This window comes from Copadichromis virginalis, linkage group LG22 (assembly GCF_057382275.1).
Source record: "Copadichromis virginalis isolate Kocher_CV1m ecotype Utaka linkage group LG22, C_Virginalis_male_GT1.1, whole genome shotgun sequence".
Taxonomy (NCBI): domain Eukaryota; kingdom Metazoa; phylum Chordata; class Actinopteri; order Cichliformes; family Cichlidae; genus Copadichromis; species Copadichromis virginalis.
In genome coordinates, this window is record NC_140638.1 from 27,844,412 (window position 1) to 27,862,747 (window position 18,336).

An 18,336-nucleotide genomic window follows, 5' to 3' on the forward strand; every position below is an offset into this window, starting at 1 on the left:
TAGTGTCAATTATATCGTCAGTTATATTGTTTTTGCAATTTTTCAAATGTATATCGTGATAAATATTTTTGGTCATATCGCCCTGCTCTAACCAATACAACACTTTAATTATTAAAAAAAAAGTAATTTAAAAAAAGTTAATAGTTTGTCAAGGTAGCTGTCTCTGCTAATCATAGTATAAACCCATCCAGTACTGTGCCTGGACTTCCCTCCTATGAAACAATGTTATTGACAAACAATGACATTGTCTCGATGCATCATACGGTGCTCAAAAACCTGTGTGTGTGCTTTTTACCATTGAAGGTGCCTTTCCAGATCTGCCAGTTTTATAGACACAAATAGACTGTTAATAACAAGAAGCATCAATGTGTTCCCAAACCATTTAAAATTTTTCATTGGTCTTATGACAGAGCAGTTTTTTCCACATTGCCTCGGTCCATTTTAAATGAGTTTCGGCCTCAAGAATACTTTGGCGATTCTGGATCATATGGCTTCTTCTTTCCATGACAGTGCTTCAAATTGTGGATGGCATGGCAAACTGTGGTTAGACAGAGTGATTTCCTGAGCTGTTGCAGTGATTATCATCACAGAATCATTTCTGTTATTAACGCTGTGGGCCTTCGTGCCCAAAGATCATGGACATTCAATACTGATTTTTCTGCATTATCCCTCCAGGATTTTATCCAGATTTTCAGACTTTTTGTCTTTTATTCCCCTCGGGGGTGGAGCACAATGTTCTGAGGACTCTGACCAATGGCCACATTTATCTAAACCCTGTGCCACACCGGTCACAGCTCAGTTTCTCACTGTGAGGCATATTGAGATAAGAAAATTATAAGAATTTTGAATTGGTGACTAATGACTAGTTTGCCGATCTGTTAGTTTGACCTTTGCCCGGTCTGGCTGAGTGTGAAATGTAACCGAAATGCTGTGTATAGCATTTTTAAGAAATTCTCTCTGGACCTGTTCCTGAAGGAACTTGTTGGGTATGTCATTGACTGCCAAGATATAAAATGAACTCATTTATAGTAGAGAGGGATGCATAAAATGTGTAGTCTAACCGCTACAGCTAAATAAGCACATTTTAATATTCCTTTCAGGGACATTAAACGTTGAAATGCCACAGGACTTCCTGTCACTGTCTGCCATGCTCCAGTGCAGTATTGTGTAACAGTTATAACTGCTGCCGACTCACCGCCTAAGAATTATAATGGTAGATTCACACCCACTTATGGCTTTCTCGGGATTTTCAAAACACCTCCTCTGGAATGCTCCTGTTCTAGAATGGGGGTGGCTGTAGCTCAGGTGGTAGAGCGGTCACCTACTCACAGGAAGGTTGGTGGTTTGATTCCAGGCTCCTCCAGTCTACATGCCAAATATCCTTGGGCAAAATACTAACCCCATGTTGCCCTCCAATGCATCCATTGGAGTGAGAATGCGAGTGAATGCTAGATAGAAGCACTAAAAACCTTAGATCAAGTGCTTGTGTGAATGGTTATGATTGGGTGAATGCGCAAGTTGTATAAAGCGCTTTGAGTGCTCAGTGAGAGTAGAAAAGCGCTATTTTAGAATCAGTCCATTTACCAATTCTAACTCAGATATGTACTTTCCCCCTTAAAGCCAAGAATATTTCAGGTTTTCAGTTTGATAGTGGTGGTGTGACAAATGGAGGAGAATACCACATGGTCTTGAATCCCCACTGTCACCTTAGTGGCAACCCCCCCCCCCCCCCACCCCACCCCACACACACACACACACACATTAATTCACACCACCCTGTAAATAGTAGGAGGTGGAGGAGTGGAATTTGGACTGGACTTGTTTAGAGGTTAGTGTTTTCATTATGGCGGTTAATAAGGCAGCCCTGCACTGGTGCAGCCTGTAAAGGCTGTTTAGTTTTTACATTAGACGGTTGTATGTTCTCAAAATAAGGGATAAGTGTGACACTGGATTAATGTGTGAGGGTGTTGTCATGAGTTGAAATTGTTTTTCTGTGTCCTGTTCATGCAGATGATGAGGTTGACCTACAACAGAGCACAAAAGGAGGTGAGGAAGGCAGCTCTGGTGGAGGAACGCCTCCAGCTAAACGTAAAGGCAAGTTTTCCAAAATGGGAAATATCTTCAAGCCGTGGAAATGGAGGAAGAAGAAGCCAAGTGACAAGTTCACAGAAACATCCATAGGTATGGTTACTACAGGATTTTGTCGCGTTTGCATGTTGTGTAAATCATTACATCGTGCTTAATGTATGTGTTTTTACTTTTTGTTTTAGTTTTGGAGAGGAAGATTTCAGTTAGGAAAAGCCGCCAAGAGTTAATAGCAAAAGGCGTTCTAAAGGACGACCCAGAGAACGGTAGGTAGACCTGTAATACGCATTCTGTGGCTGAACTGGATCCAACTTTAATGACACTCGTTTCACTGTTTTGACAGAGAGTAATGAAGTGAACCACTCCAAAGCTCCACCAGTTAAAAATGGTCACCCTGTGCCAATGGATGTGGACAGATTCTCAGAAGCGGGGGTGCGAGTGTCTCGAGGGGAGTCGGACATTAAGGTGAATTCCAGGCTACCCCAACTAGATGAACGTCGTAACCGAGTGCCGTCTGACGCTTCTCGAAGTAACCGGGCACCGCTGGATGTGGACACTCATGCACGGCTTGCTGTTGATGTAGACAAACGAAGCCGTCTGCCATCAGATATTGATAAGAAAGGAGGAACTCTACCTCGAGGGTCTCAACAAGATGATAGATACCGTAGAGATGAGAGAAGAGACGGCAGAGATGAAAAGAAGGACAGGGAAGAAAGGGATAGGCGAGAGGAAAGAGAAAGGGATGGTGGAGTTGACCGGAGAGAAGATAGAGACTACAGAGAAAGGCGAGAATGGAGGGATGAAAGGACAGATAGAGACAGAGAACGGCGGGACCGGGACGAGCGTGAGAGGCGGGACCGGGACGAGCGTGAGAGGCGGGACCGGGACGAGGACAAGAGGCGGGACCGCGACGAGGACAAGAGGCGGGACCGCGACGAGGACAAGAGGCGGGACCGCGACGAGGACAAGAGGCGGGACCGTGACGAGGACAAGAGGCGGGACCGCGACGAGGACAAGAGGCGGGACCGCGACGAGGACAAGAGGCGGGACCGGGAGGACCTTGAAAGGAGGGATCGGGATGAGAGGGAGCGTCGAGTCCGCGAAGAGAAGGACAGGAAAGACAGAGATGAAAGAGAACGACGAGAGCGGGATGAGAGGGACAAGAGGGATAGGGACGACAGGGAAAGGAGAGACAGGGATGAAAGAGAACGCCGCGAGCGGGAGGACAGAGAAAATAGGAAGCGTGATGAAAGAGAAAAAAGGGATGACAGAGACAGGAGAGAAGAGAGGGATCGGCGTCCCGAGAGAGACTGGCGAGAGAACAAAGATGACAGGGACAGAGAAAACCACGAGAGGAAAGATGCTCGAGTAGAGAGGGAGGACAAACGGGATAACTGGGCCAAAAGAAATGAGAGAGAGAGGCCAGGACCCCAGCGGTCTGTGGACAACTTTCAGCCTATCATCAGGCCTGCCTCTGAGATTGACTTGAGGCCTCCTCTCCAGAAGAGCTCCTCAGAGGAAAGCAAGAAAGTTCGCCCTGCGTCAGAGTCTGACCGAAGGAGCACCCTGCCCAGATACGTAGCCCCTGCAGAGTTCAGAGAACGATCAGGTGAGGTCTCTCTCTCAGAAGCCTTTAGTGATACCCAAGTTGTTTGATCTGCTTTTTGATAACTCACTGAAGGAAACTTGAAAAAGTGCATTTTGGACAAACTGAAAGTTCGTCTATATCACCGTTTGGTTTAGGTGGCTGGCCAGAACATCTTACAGTAAACGGATGGTTTCCTTTTAACTTACTTTTTGATACCAGTCTCATCTTTCAGCTTCCTTTTGTGTCAAAATATATTTCTTACATACTCACCAAATGTTAATTTGACCTTCTACTTGCTCAAGGAATGAAAACCACAATTCAACACAAAATATACTAAGGTGTGGTTTGCAGGTTTAATTTCAACCTTTTGTCATGTTATGAGCAACATGGCCATCTTTGATAATTGCGATTTCATGAAAATGTGACTGCACTGATGGGCTTGAGCTTTCTGTGTCAAGTAAAGAGCAGTCACTCTGGACATGAACCAGCACACAGTGATCTGATCATGAAAGGTTTACCCACAATGCACCTTTTGAAGTTGTCTGCAGTGAATTATCAAAAATACATCCTGAAATTGTGCAGTTTTGCAGTACAGGTGCTCAGCTTTCTGATGAAGTCTTGCCTGCCTTTTTTTTTTTTTTTTTTAAGTTATTGTACAAAAGACAGCTGATTCACGTTGTAGGCACTGATTTTTTTAAATTGAATAACTCCTGTAGGCCTGTGAGTGAGTAGTTGTTAGGAGCCAGTAGTGTGTGTAGCACATGTCTGGATTTCACAAGCTGCAAGTTTCCCATATTGTGTAAGAACAATGATTTTGCCTTATTTCATCTTAAACAACTTTTGCTTCTGCATCAGTGTAGTGGCACTTCCAGAGCCACTGTATCTGCATTTCATGTAGGGAAAAGGAGTTACTTACTAAGCTTGTAGTGACTTAAATGTTTCAAGTGGACTACTACCAAGGCAGTTTATTATAATCTAAGCATTTTTGTCTGCAAGTTAAATTATCTGTTGATTATCGGTTGATATTTTGTTATCGACCAACAGATACGATGGCAATTCAAATTTGCTGTCGTATCTGTTGTTTACCTGTTTAGTTGATGAAACCAATTTGAATCTGCGATGTAATTTCTTGTGTCTGTGCCTGTTTTCTTAATCAGTGGATGCTTAGCTATGATGAAACCGCTGCTAATCAGTGTCCTGATGGTGTTGCAAAGGCATTTTTAGTAAATGACTAAACCTTCATTTTGATGGGCTAATGAAGATGAACCGGTAAATGCTGAGCTTAGATACATGAATCTAGGTGAACACGAAAAGCGGGAAAACAAATCATTAAGACCCCTCCGTGCATCTTTGATCCTCCTCCTTGTCTGCTGTGTGTGATTTTTACATCATGTGATTCACGTTGCCTCTCATCCTCTAATAATTGCAGAACCTTGATCCGAGTTGCCCTCCCTCTGGTTAAGCTCTATTATTTTATAAGCCTGACTCGGGCATCAGCTTCTCCTTCAGCGTTCCCTTTCATGTTTCCTGTTTATGCAGCAGCATTTTGTGTTTATGCAGCACCTTATTGTGACCTTGTCTTTAATGTGTGTGTGCGCGTGTGTGTTTGTGTGTGTGTGTCTACCCCCTCTGTAGAGTCTGCTGGTGTCCGCTTCACCCCTGACACTCCTCCAACACAGGACTCACAGCAATTGCCTCTCCCACCCAAACAAGCTTTGCTCCCCCCCAAGTTCCTCGCTAGTCCTATCTATGAGTCCACCAGGAGTCCGACCCCCTCCTCGTCTTCATCCTCTTCGTCTTCGTCTTCCTCCTCCTCTGCTGCTGTATCTATAGCCAAACCCCCAAGGACGGTGTCCCTAATTATAGATGACGCTTCCCGACCTTCCCTCATTGCTGCTTCCTCAACTGACTCTGACACACCGCCCCCCGTTCCTCCCCATGCCAAACAACCTCCTGTCCCCCCACCAAAACCCACCAACCGCAACAGCAACCCTGCACTGCTTGGTGAGTTTGTTGCCTGCTTCTGCTGTTTTACATTGTTTGTTTTTACAGGATTCATCAAACGAAATCCCAAAATGGCCTTTTTAGGAGCAAGTACAAAGACGACAGAGGGAAGATGTTTTGGTTTTTAGAAAAAGAGGCTATTAAATGACATTTCAATGCTGGGTTTAAAGTGTCGCTGACTGTAGTAGTGGTACTTCTGGTGGAAAAATAGAATAATGGAAAATTTTTCTAATAGAAAAGCAGGTGCATGGTGGACATTGTTCCTTAGGTCACAGGTCAAACTCTGGAGATCAGTGAGTGTTTCAGAGTTTTTCCCCCGTTGTTTATGGGAAAGGTATGTTATACATGACCAGATAAGTCTTTCTACAGACTTCAGCAAATACATGGTGCTGGACACTTTTAGCTACTTGGAATAGACAGGGCCCAAGTCTGGGGTTTTTTTTGCTGTTAGAAAGGATATGTTTGCAAAGTCTTTGTTTAATTCATCATATTTACATGGAACATTAGGTAAATACTATTTACCATAGTAAAGGCTCTGCCTTCATAGAACCGATCTGTCATTAAAGTCATTATTACAACTGTAGTTCACGTTAAAATAGATGCTGTGAAAAAGGCCTTGTTCAGTGACTTGTATATGAATAACAGCGTGATTATGACTTCGTTTCATATTTAGATCTTGCAGGTTTGACTATTAGCGAATTCAAAGACATTGTGATTCTATCTGAAAGAACTGAATAGAATAATCCTTTAATTGTCCCACAAGGAGAAATTTGGTTGTAACAGCAGCAGAATAAAAGCACATATATAAACAGAACAGAAACATACACAACGTTTACAGGAGAAAATATTTACATCATGGAAAATAGTTACAATAACAGAGTACTGTACAGTTATTAAGATTAAAGTATAGGTGTTTTTTTTAATATATGTATAAACTGAGAAAAGTAATGTGCAAGTAAAAATAGTCCATATAAGTAGATAGAAGTGCTTTTTTCCCCCTTGTCCTTCTTTCTTTCTGTTTTGGTCCTTACAGAAAAGGTTAGCTAAGCACTTAGCCAGGCCAGCCTAGAACCAAACATCTTGCTGCAACAGAGAGCTACAAATAAGGAAAACTGTCTCATAGTAATCACATGCTCATCCAAACACTGACTGTTGTTTGTCAAGGTCATTCTTGTTACCAGCTTGACTTTGACATTCAGGATCACACAAACACAAAACAATGCCTGATCAGTGATCTGCATACAGTCATGAACAGACATGTTAGTTAACTTCCTTTACATCTTTAGTTGTTGTTCTGAGCTGCTTGTCTGAGGTCACAGATCAGCTTTGTGCTTCATCCCACTTATAAGAGAATGACCACAGAACTAAGTTGTCTCCATTTATAGACATTTTCAATGGACTGAATGTAGACTGATGACTTCAACCTTTTCCAGCTAATTTCTCTCTTTGGTGAGGCATGCTCTAACCCAAACCTCCATGTTTGCTAAACCCTTACTACAGTCAGCTTTTGTTATTGGCCAAAGGGCTCACATAGTTCAGAATCAGAAAGACTTCATTTGTCCCCAAGGGGCAATTAAGATAGTTCATGTAGTGATATATGCAATTAAAAATAAATTGTGACTTAGATACAGGTGTTTCAGACCTCATTAAAAGTATTAAAAGCTCACAGTAGTAGAATTGCTCTTTAGTGGATTTGAAGTTGTAAATGTGCTGCTTTTACTTCACCATTTGAACATGATGTAATCCTGATATACAGAATATCCGTACTTGTTCACGGATGTCACTGATGTGTGTGCTTTCCAGTATGTCACCAGTTGTGAAGTTTCGGTGTTTCCGCCACTCTCAGTCGAGGAGACACGCACGAGCTTGCTCCTCTTATGCAGCATTAGTAGTATTGCACCGCAAGGCAGATTTATGGAAAAAAAAAAAAAAGGATTGGCTTTTAGTATTTATCTCTTTGTCCCAGCATGCCACAGCTGCTCCTGTTTACAGCACTGTATCTGAAACCTGCTGATTCTCTGTGGCAGTGACACATTCCACTGCCTTTTGTCAAGCGTTGCACGTTACTGCAGTATATGATTGTGATAAAGAAAAGGTCTCATCTTCTGTTTTCAGTTTTCATTTCTGTTCCCTCTGTGATGCTTTGTTCCTACTTTTTAAGGCTGTGTTATATTAAAAACTATGCTGTGTGATGTGTAAATCATTTAATGACCAGTATTGTGCATTTGAGACTGATATTTACATTTAGGGTTTTAATTTAGACCTGCAATAAAAAGGCTGATGATGATGATGATGATGATGATGATGATGATAATAATAATAATAATAATAATAATATTAATAATATTGAGTCCAGCTGATATGTATATGTGATTGTAGCTGCTGCTGATGGGCCAGCCAAAATGAGAAGAAACATAATTTCCCTGTGATTTAATTCCCTGAACTGTCAAGAATGTTTACCACACCACACTTTAGTGGGTTTTTTTTTTTTTTTTTTAAATGCAATGAGGAAAGTGCTTATCTTTTGCTCTGAGATATTTTTCCACAGAAGTTGTTTACTGTGTAATGATGGATGTACACTCTGCTTCTGGCAAAGTAAAGCCAAGAAACCATTATCTGAACCCCCTCCCTCTCATATTCATCTCCCAACTTGGAATGTAAACCCAGCCCTATCCCTGACATCTCCACTCATTTTTGCCAGCTTCCACGTTGAACAGGGGCTCTAAGGTCAGACAGCCTTGTTACTGGACCAGCTGGAGACGCCAGAGTGAGCTCGGCCTCTACTTTTCTCTACCCTTGTACCTGCATCACAGGGCTGGCCAGTGCTGCTCAGGTACCCAGAGGGGCGCCACAATCCCGGTCTGTTGTAGTAAAGCCTGGAGAGGTGGAATAGAGCCACAAACTTCATACAACAGGGAATACCTCACCTTCATTTAACCCCAGACCTCCATCGCATGTGTTTTGTGGTTGTAGCTGTTTTTTAGCTCAGCTAATGTATGGCAAAAAAGCTCTGCATGGAAATGTGGTGGGCATTTAATTCTCAAAATGCTCCAAGCGTGCTCATCACACTGGAATGTTCATTAAAAGCCTGCTGATACAGCTAATACCTGTGTTACCCTCCACTGACTCAGCAGCCAGCTCTGAATTAACAGGAACATCTCTCCCTCACTAAAAATGACAGATTTGCTTTTTGTTCATTTTTGTTAATAAAACTAACCATACTCATTTACAGATTGAATGTGCGTCTAAACCTGCTCATGATAGGTTGTATATGTTGTCATCATGCTTTATAACAGGTACTGACTTGTTGTTGATTCTCTTTTTAACAGCAGAGCTTTCACAGGCTGGCTCTGGTGTAGGTGTTGTCCCGGTACCAACCAAACGCTCTCCGCCAACCCCACCAAAGAGGACAACCCCTGTCATCAAGCACCTTTCTGTGGATCCTTCTCCTCCCAGTCAGACCCCAGAGTCTGCCACCCGTGAGCCCTCCCCTGCCCCTGTTCTGGTGCCCCCTGCTGTCCTGAAAGGAAATACCACAGAGAAGACAAATGGAGCAGTTCCTGAGACCTCCACTGAGCCTCTGCTTTTACCGCCCACCCACATACCTCCATCTCCCCCCAGGGTTCAGTCGCTCCAGCCACCCAGCATCCCCTCCACAGGTCCCATCCCCACGACGCAAATTAACCCGCCGAGCCCAACCACCGAGCCACCCAGCCAGCCTCCACTCCTCCCTCTACATGTTCGCATCTCTAGGGCTCTGGCCAGTCCCGGTGCACCTCAGCCAAACCCAGACGGTTCCCATAGAGCCCACTCACTGCTGTTTGAGGTACCACCAGCGATCCCCACAGAAGTGGGGCTTAACTCACGGCACTCTCTCCCCATCACCATCGAACCACTTAGGCTGTAAGTGCTCCATATGCTTCACATTATGCACTCATTATATAGTGACCAACACTGGGTAGGCACAGGTTTTATTTTTATTTATGTTTGGAATATGCAGATGCATAACAAATCAAGAGGCACATTTGGCTTTATTTTGGAAACGTAGCTTCATGACAGAATAGTTTGATGTGGGTTAATGTGCTTAAACCACATCATAATAATAAAACTGTTCAAAGTTTGAATGAGCTGCTGCAAACATAGTGTGTGGCTAAACTGTTATATCAAAATTAAACGCCTTTGAGTCTTCTATACAAATCGGTACAAACAGATGTTGTTTGATGGAGGCAAACGACCTCTGTTTTATTGCCTCAGCTGCGCACCAGGGATGGGCATTTCAAGCAGAAGTAGTTTTCAAATTCACAGGAAATATTTTATAATAGCACCCCACCCAATTGCTCCCAAATGCAATGTGCGGGTTTGTGACAGGGTGGGCTTATTGCTCTTTAACAGCTGCTGTGTTCCTTCACAGGCCAGAAGACGATGACTTTGACATTGAAGAGGAGATGCGCAAACTTACCCCTAAGCCGTCCAACCAGCCGGAGCTGGAGCCCCGCAGCAGGAGAGGTTTGATTGGAGACCCCAGAGTGTCCGTCATCCCTGAGGGTGGAGGCCCTGGAGACAGCGAGGAGGAGTCGGACTCAGATGGCCCCATCCTGTACAGAGAAGACGAAGAAAGTGATGAAGACGAGGAAGGCCCTCCAAGTAAGTTCCACTTGTAAAGTGACATTTAAAAATCCCACTTATCTTTAAGTACATTAAGATGAATAGAAAATAGTTTTCACCTCAGCTCACAGCCAAATTAGTGTCTCTCATTTCAGGAAATTGTTTTCAATAAAAGTAAAGGATGTGATATGTAATACTTAAAATATCAGTGTAATGGGAAATACTTCCTAAAGCACTGACATCTTAAAGCTGTCAGGTTTATGGTTTCAATGTTCCTCAAGCATAATAACTGAAAACATTCAAAGTAGAGCTGGGCGATATGAGATTTTTTCATATCACGATATGTTTTTTTCATTTCAGGCGATAACGATATCTATCACGATATAAGCCAAATAACTATATTTGTAAGATTTAAATGTGCCGTTGCTCACAAGTAAAATGTGAAATAATCAGCAGCTTGTTTTTATTTAAATATTTATTTCCCATAATAAGTTCAACAGGGTAGATGTACTTAAGGAACATGAGACTTTTTCAGATAAATAAAGGCAAATATTGCAAACTACACAAAAGGCAGCCGCTAAAGCGTTTAAGTTTCAAAATAGAACAAACGAAACAGACTAAATTGTCAATTCCACTTAGAAACAAAATATTAATTCTAAAAATAAATCTTAGTTTGTTTTACAGAAGAACAGACAAAACTGACTAACTTTTGTCAATATCAAATAAACTGAGAACTAAAAGGAAATTCTCAATCTCTCCTTGTTGTATAGCTTAGCTTTTCAAACAGTTTTAACAGTTACTTTAGTCTGACAAAAGCCGAATGACGAATTAGCGCTTCCAGTCAGAGACTGAGGCTACGTCCACACGTACACGGGTATTTTTGAAAACGGAGATTTTCCGTTTTCGTTTTAAAAAATAATCCCGTCCACACGTAAAGGCAGAAATGAAGGAAAACGCTGCTATGAACATGCCAAAGCAGCAGGTGGCGCTAGATTCCTAACCGTGCAGAAATGTTGGCCAATCAGAAGTCTAGAAGCCTCGGTGGGAAAAAGTAAACAAAGCTGGGGCATAGAAGCAGAACCGAGTCGTATGTGTGGAGGGACAGTAACTGTGTGTATATGTAAGCATTTAAACACTGCAGAGAGTAGAATTAACAGTAACAGTATTGTAGAAATTCATTTCACCGAAACAATAACGTGGCGCACAGTGTGACGCATGCACCAGTTTATTGTATTTCCAGACTTGCTTTCGGCACAATTTACAGTGCACGCTACTCTGTTTTTTGTCAGACTTGAAATAGCCGAAATACCTTCACACTACGGAACTTCTATGGCTCTTCCGTTCGACAATCTCTCCGGCATTGGAACCATCATCTGTTTTCTCTTCGGTCACGCTCGGTTGATTTTTCTAGTCGGCACACTCATTTCCTCCATTACCCGCTGGCTGCTTCCCAAACAAACACACGTGCGGCTTGGCACTTGTGCTGTACGTAACAAGTCACGCGATGTGACGCTGCGGCTGTGATTGGTTCGGCTCTGCGCTACTTAATTTGGATTGGCTGACCTTTTTTTTTTTTTTTTTTTTTTTAAGAGGTCAAGAGCGGCGAGGTCTATCGCGATAGCTTAATTTCTCTATCGAGTAAAAGTTATATCGCGATACATATCGTTATCGTTCTATCGCCCAGCTCTAATTCAAAGTGATGGAAGACTGTGGGTCTCCTAATTTACATAAGACTGTCAATAACCGATCTGCCAGTTTCTTTCCTCGTGATGCTCTGTTCTTTGGGAAAAAATTGTCTCACTTTGTAGATTTTTCTGGACACCACCTGCCAGAGGCCTAAAGGGCAGTTCATTATTTTTACTTTCTACGGGCAACAACAATTCTAAAGACATCAAGACTTTGAAAAATCATAAGAAGAAAGTGTACATGAAGCAAAGTCTCTGTCTTTTTTTCCTTTAATATTCTCTTCTGAATGCTTTGCTTTGCACACAGTTTATTCTAGTGGTCTTCAAGGACTTTTTACATACACGGAGCTGTGATTGGCTGCTTTGCTTTCACTCTAACTCACCACACCAGCACAGTTTCCTGCTTTAAAAATAATGATGATCTCATTAAGGTCAAACCAGCTATTAAATGTGGTTAGATGTTTCCTTGAATTCTGAATAAATTTTCCACGGCTTCTCCATCTATCCACTGTGTTAACCACACACGGTTACCATCCAGTTATTTTTTCTTTTTTCCTCTTAAAAAAAAAAAAAGCTACAACTATAACCAGAATTCCCGCATTCTTACTCATTAGTCCATATTTCTAGTTGTCAGATGTCCTGAGGTGTCTCTGCTGCTTTTGCTTTTCCTCTAAAGACAGCTTCAACCTTGACTGTATTTGAGGAAACATGAAGAAGTTACTGGATTTTTCTTCATGTCTTACCAATAACAGATGGACCAATAACAGTTTTCTTCACTGATTCAGATTCCTCAGATTTCTTTTCTTTCTTTTTTTGGGGGAAAATCATAGTTTTGTCGATTCAGATTTTCTTTCTAAGAACTTTGACTGACAGAATGTTAAAAAAAAAAAAAAAAAAAAAAAAAAAAATATATATATATATATATATATATATATATATATATATATATATATATATATATATATATATATATATATATATATATATATATATATATATATATATATATATATATATATATATATATATATATATATATATATATATATATATATAAAAAAATATGATTAATTGTAAAAACTGAAAAAAATCATCTGTTGCTTGCAGAGATTTCCAGCATGTTCATAAATTCACCAGGTAATTGGAAATGAATCCTTTTATCTTTTTGGGGAAACTGGTCTCCATAATTTTCCTTGAAACTGCTTTGATCCTTTTGCTTCTCACACCGAGGATACTGGCTCTGAGCTCTTACTAACTATAGCTTTAAGCACTTGGTCTTTATTAGCTTCTTTGAAATGTCCATGTTCAGCTGTGTAAAGATGATGCAGGTGTAGGCATGTTGTTGGATGTATAAACATGCCTCTTGTGTGTAACAGGTGGGCTGGCGAGTCGAGTGAAGAGGAAGGACACGCTGGCGCTGAAACTGGAGCGACAAGAGCGAGAGAAGGAGACTCAGGATAACAATGATGGCATGAGCTGGAACAATAAGGAGCAGTGGGAGGAACTGAGGAACAAGATCGGGACCACACTGATACGGTAAAGTTTTTTTTTTTAGGTACCGAGAGTAAAGTTAAGACAGTTTTGGGGAAAAAACGGGGCCTGAATAGTTTTATTTTTTAGTTGGCTTCACATTAACATGCAGCAAACTCAAAAAAGTAGAGTGAGATCGATATCTGCAGCACTTCACTTTCTTCTTCAAAACACACCCTCTCTCACTTTCCTGTCTACTCTTCACTATTTATCTAATGAAGCCAAAGAAAAATATGCTCCGTCTGAAATATTGTCTTCCCTCAGGCGGCTGAGTCAGAGACCCACAGCAAAAGAGCTGGAGCAGAGGAACATCCTTCCAGGTGAGCCTCTTCCTCCATTTCTTGCTCTCTCCATCCTTCACGTCTCCATTCAGCTGTGTGTTTACTCGCATCTCATTCGTCTGCGCTGTAATGTTAAGAAGCCCACTTTCTATTTTCTCATCTTTGAAATCAATAGAGAGCATTAGTCATTCACTCATCTGTAAAATGTTTTTCCTTTTTGCCTCAGGCACCACGGGTGTCACTAAACACACAGCAGTCTGGACATTATTGGGTCTGAGAGCACTTCATTACAAGTTTGTGTGTGACTTGAATAAATACACCAGTGCACGTTAGAGAGCCTGAATCAGTTATTTATCCAATGTTCCTTTAGGCTCTTCAACTCGGCACGTCTGCTTGTTGTCCATATTGATGTTGAGTCTAAATTACTCATTGCCTTCCAGACATGGCAGCAAACACGTGCGATTAATGAGTCACAGCCACTACATTTACTATATCAAGTCCATCTGTCTCGTGGTCAGTCACCAGGCAGCTCTGTCAGTGCTGCTGCTCTGCTTTAGTTAAGAGACTGTCGGAGGTATTCAAATTCAGGCCTCACAGCAGACACTGAACTTATTAAGGACCTCGGGTTGCTGCCGCATGTGATGGAAATAAATTAAATTCTGATTTGTATTTATGTTTTTCCCCTCTGTTTACTTCACAAAAATAACATTTTGCGTTCAGTTCAGATGAAAATGTAGATGGAGCATTGCTGTCCTGTCTGTTATCATTCTGTGGTTGATGCCTTCTCCTGTGTAGTTCCTGAATCTCTGGGCTGCAGTACAAATTTGAACAAGCTTACCAAGGGCTGTGTACAAATCCCCACTCTTTGTTTAGAATTTAATACAATCTGTCCTCGTTATCCAGAATCTGTGCGGTGGGAGAGAAATCGCATGCAGTAGTGAAGTAACTGAAACGTGTGCAGTATAGCTGCACAGCACAATTCCAGAAGCTGTACACAGTGTGTTATTCCTTTTAACCATTAACCTGAAATCAAAGTGATGGACTTTCAACTGCTGGTGCTGGAAAACCAATGTTCTGTAACCAGCATACATACTGGTATTTGTTGATTTAAAAAAAAAAAAAAAAAAAAAAATTTCAGACAAACGAAACAAACTGAGATATTTATGAGTCCTTAACTACGATAAGATGATACTGCAGTTTAAAATAATCTGCTCTTATTGTCACAAGTTTACAAGTAAATACTTGTTTCCACTCTGCTCGGATCAGAGGCCTGTACTGTGAAGCAACGTCAGTATTCCTAGGGTATCTTTTTGTTATCTAGATTCACTCTTATGTTGGCGAGCTGCAGCACTCACAGGAGTCCTGTCCTGTGGAAGACGAGCTATAGGATCCGTGAAAGATTGGTCAGATGCTACCATCACCACGGCTTCATGCGAACGTGTAGGGGAAACCCTGGGTTAACCTCTGTGTGACTGCTTGTCCTGATCGCCACTGTTAGCTTAAATGAACCCAGAGAGTGGAACGATGCCCGGAGCCTAGTGAACTCAGTACAGGCCCAAACCTGTGGTGGTTGTTCCCAACAGGGATGTTGTAGAGTGAGTGCCCTCCGATGGACAAACTGCCTCAAGTATTTCAACACTTCTATATTTTTTGCCTGAATTAACAAATATATAACCCAGGTTTCTGAAATAAGAAACCATTGCTTACATGTTAAAACACAAGAACAGAAAGTTCAAAACTATGAGGAGCAGATTATCTGTGGTAGATCACTGATGCAGCATCACTGTGATGCTGAGTGCGATTCCAGGTTTAATACTTCTCAGAATCTGTCAGCAAGTTTGCAAGGATTCATTCTGCCCCGCTGCAGCTCACTTGTCCTCAGATGACTCTACAGAACTGATGCTCCTCAGCGTGCTAAAAACAATGCAGTGCCTTGTGCAGAGCCAGGCAGTGATTAAAGATTCCAGTGAGGGCAGCGTGCTGACAGCAGCTCAGGTGAAATCTATCTGTAGTGTTTCCCTATCTCATGGAATGTGCTCTCCTCCCCACAGCCAAGAACGAAGTGGACCGACGGCTGGAGAGAAGCGAGATCAAGCGGAGGCTCACCAGAAAGGTTAGGATACAATAAAGTGACTTTATCTTTAATGTGAGAGCTTGTTTCTGTTGCTGCTGTTGTTGTGAACAAGAAACTGACAGCAGCCTTGTCCATTCTACCATCAGCTGTCTCAGAGACCCACAGTGGCCGAGCTTCAAGCCAGGAAGATCCTGCGTTTCCATGAGTACGTCGAAAGCACCCACGCTGAGGACTACGATCGCAGAGCAGACAAGCCGTGGACGAAGCTAACACCTGCTGATAAGGTGAGAGACTTCACCTTCTAACGCATCTCTTTATCGTGACAGGCCTCCTGTGGTTTGGAGCTTCTCAGCAGTGGGTAGCTTAAACATTGCAAGTATTTTACCACTCTGAGGATTTGCATTCCAAGCAGATTTGGTAACAAAGAAGGATCCCTGGAATGCAGCACAGGTACTGCATAATGGCTGGGTTTAGACTTACCAGGTGAATTACCGAGCCAAGTGAAGAGTGTTAGGGAGAGAGGGGAAACTGGAATATGGCATGATATCAAATACAGATTGAGTTTGTTCGAAAAGTGTGTGTGTGTGTGTGTGTGTGTGTGTGTGTGTGTGTGTGTGTGTGTGTGTGTGTGTGTGTGTGTGTGTGTGTGTTGTTTGTGGAGCATTAAGAGTTGAGGAATCATCAAAATACATGAAGCTTTGATCCGTTGCTGCCTTTCTTCTCCTGTGCTCTACTGTAAACGGATAAAAGCCGTTCCCACTGAAGCGCTCTCTCTTTCATGTCTCCTCCTCTTCTCAGGCTGCTATCCGCAAGGAGCTCAACGAATTCAAGAGTTCAGAGATGGAGGTCCACGAAGAGAGCAGGATCTATACCCGGTCAGGCTCACATATAGCTCTCATTAAACATTCATCCCAGCTGTTTTTCAGCTTTATTCAGCACATCAATTCTTTATGTACTATTTGCTATTTTTGAGTGTAGCGTCTAGACTGACCTCTTGACTTTTCCTCTTTCCTCCAGGTTTCATCGGCCTTAGTTCTCCGTGCCGACCAGTATAGCACTTAAACTGGGGGGAACGAGGCGGTACAAACTGAATATGTGGTCCCCTTTGGTCCATTTTATGTATATATATATATATATATATATATCTTTTTTTAAAATCCATGCCTGCTAACCTGCTGAAGACGGCGTCACTAAATGGAACAAGGACTTAAGGAGCCACACATCTGTTCACCCACAGTGAGGTCTAAGGCAGATCTGACACTGTGGAATTCAGGAAAGGAGGAGTTTGTCGGTGCATCCATATTGGAGGCGCACGGTGCCAACACTAAAAAGGGCGAGCGCCACGTGCGAACATCCCCGTTGTATTGGGGACTCAGACACTGACCTTGAAGGGGGTAAATCTCTTCCCGATGCCTTCATGAATATATTCTCCCTTTCTTCCAGAACAGAAAGACTGTGCACACAAAGCGGTTCATATTAGCACTGTTGATGGTACCACTAAACTGACTAGTTTAAAAACTGTTTATTTGAGTGTACCCAAAGGTGCCACACAGCACCTGCCTTACTACTGAAATCATCGAAGACCTAAAATAATGAAAGGCTCAGACAAAATGTGAAAGACTTATTTACAACTGAGTCGTCACTTTGTTTGAATCAACAACATATTGATACTTATTGACAGTGACACATAATATCCTAATGTGTGCATTTTACTGTACTTTGCTGATCATGTAGTTGATTCTCATGGGACATATCCCTAGATCATTTTTTAATAAGGCACCTTATGTTCCTTAATCAGGTATATCGAAAACTATAAAGTTTTTGAACCTCTAATTAAACTATGTCTATAACTGAATTATTCACAGCATGAAAATGTACATATTTTTATTTTCCTGGCTGTTTTATGGTACTTTGTATATGCCATAGGTGGCTGCTATTGTATAGATCAATCGTGTAGATTTGATTTACTTTGTATTGTAAACTACTGACATGCAACACTGACATGTTTTAATTCTAAAGTATTTCTCAGATATTATCTCCTAGTAGTAATGGTACTTTTTTTTTTTTTTTTTTTGATACAGAGACCATTAAACTGTTTTCCAACAACACTGAATAACTGTACAATCCGCTCAGAAAATAAAATGTGATTTGTCATGCAGTCCAGTGAGATTATTTAAGTCTCTTCATGCCTCTGTCTGCTGATGACATGGATGCAAATAAAGCAGAAATGTGTGAATGGGAGGGATATAGCCTTTTAAAATGACCAGATGAGGGCAGTGTTATAAAGATGTGCTATATAAATAAGTCACCACCATCTGAGCCTAAAGACAACAGACAGTTAAGCCATGATTAGAATATTTTCTTCCCTCCATGTAGTGGATCTGTCTTTAGAAAAGTGCAGCTGATGTCTCTTTGACAAAACACAATTATTTGTCTCTCTAACCCGTGATAACACCTGTGATAGCAGTTTGTAGTAAATGGACA

At 41.8% G+C, this 18,336-nt stretch overlaps 1 protein-coding gene across 5 annotated transcripts in view; it reads left to right on the forward strand.

Moving 5' to 3' along the window:
• The window catches only part of phactr4a (phosphatase and actin regulator 4a), a 36,612-nt gene extending 18,602 nt beyond the window's left edge, over nt 1-18,010 (forward strand). For 2 of the 5 annotated variants that reach the window (XM_085445283.1, XM_085445282.1), the window contains 13 exons: nt 2,011-2,181; nt 2,271-2,351; nt 2,429-3,694; nt 5,309-5,677; nt 8,379-8,510; nt 9,007-9,580; nt 10,089-10,321; nt 13,344-13,503; nt 13,762-13,817; nt 15,830-15,891; nt 15,999-16,136; nt 16,651-16,727; nt 16,870-18,010. In XM_085445283.1, the coding sequence (XP_085301409.1) occupies nt 2,011-2,181; nt 2,271-2,351; nt 2,429-3,694; nt 5,309-5,677; nt 8,379-8,510; nt 9,007-9,580; nt 10,089-10,321; nt 13,344-13,503; nt 13,762-13,817; nt 15,830-15,891; nt 15,999-16,136; nt 16,651-16,727; nt 16,870-16,885 (3,335 nt within the window). In that variant the 3' untranslated portion in view covers nt 16,886-18,010. The remainder of the gene's footprint in view (nt 1-2,010; nt 2,182-2,270; nt 2,352-2,428; nt 3,695-5,308; nt 5,678-8,378; nt 8,511-9,006; nt 9,581-10,088; nt 10,322-13,343; nt 13,504-13,761; nt 13,818-15,829; nt 15,892-15,998; nt 16,137-16,650; nt 16,728-16,869) is intronic. The other 3 variants (XM_085445285.1, XM_085445284.1, XM_085445286.1) reach the window with 3 other exon arrangements.
• Nucleotides 18,011-18,336: the final 326 nt, after the last annotated feature.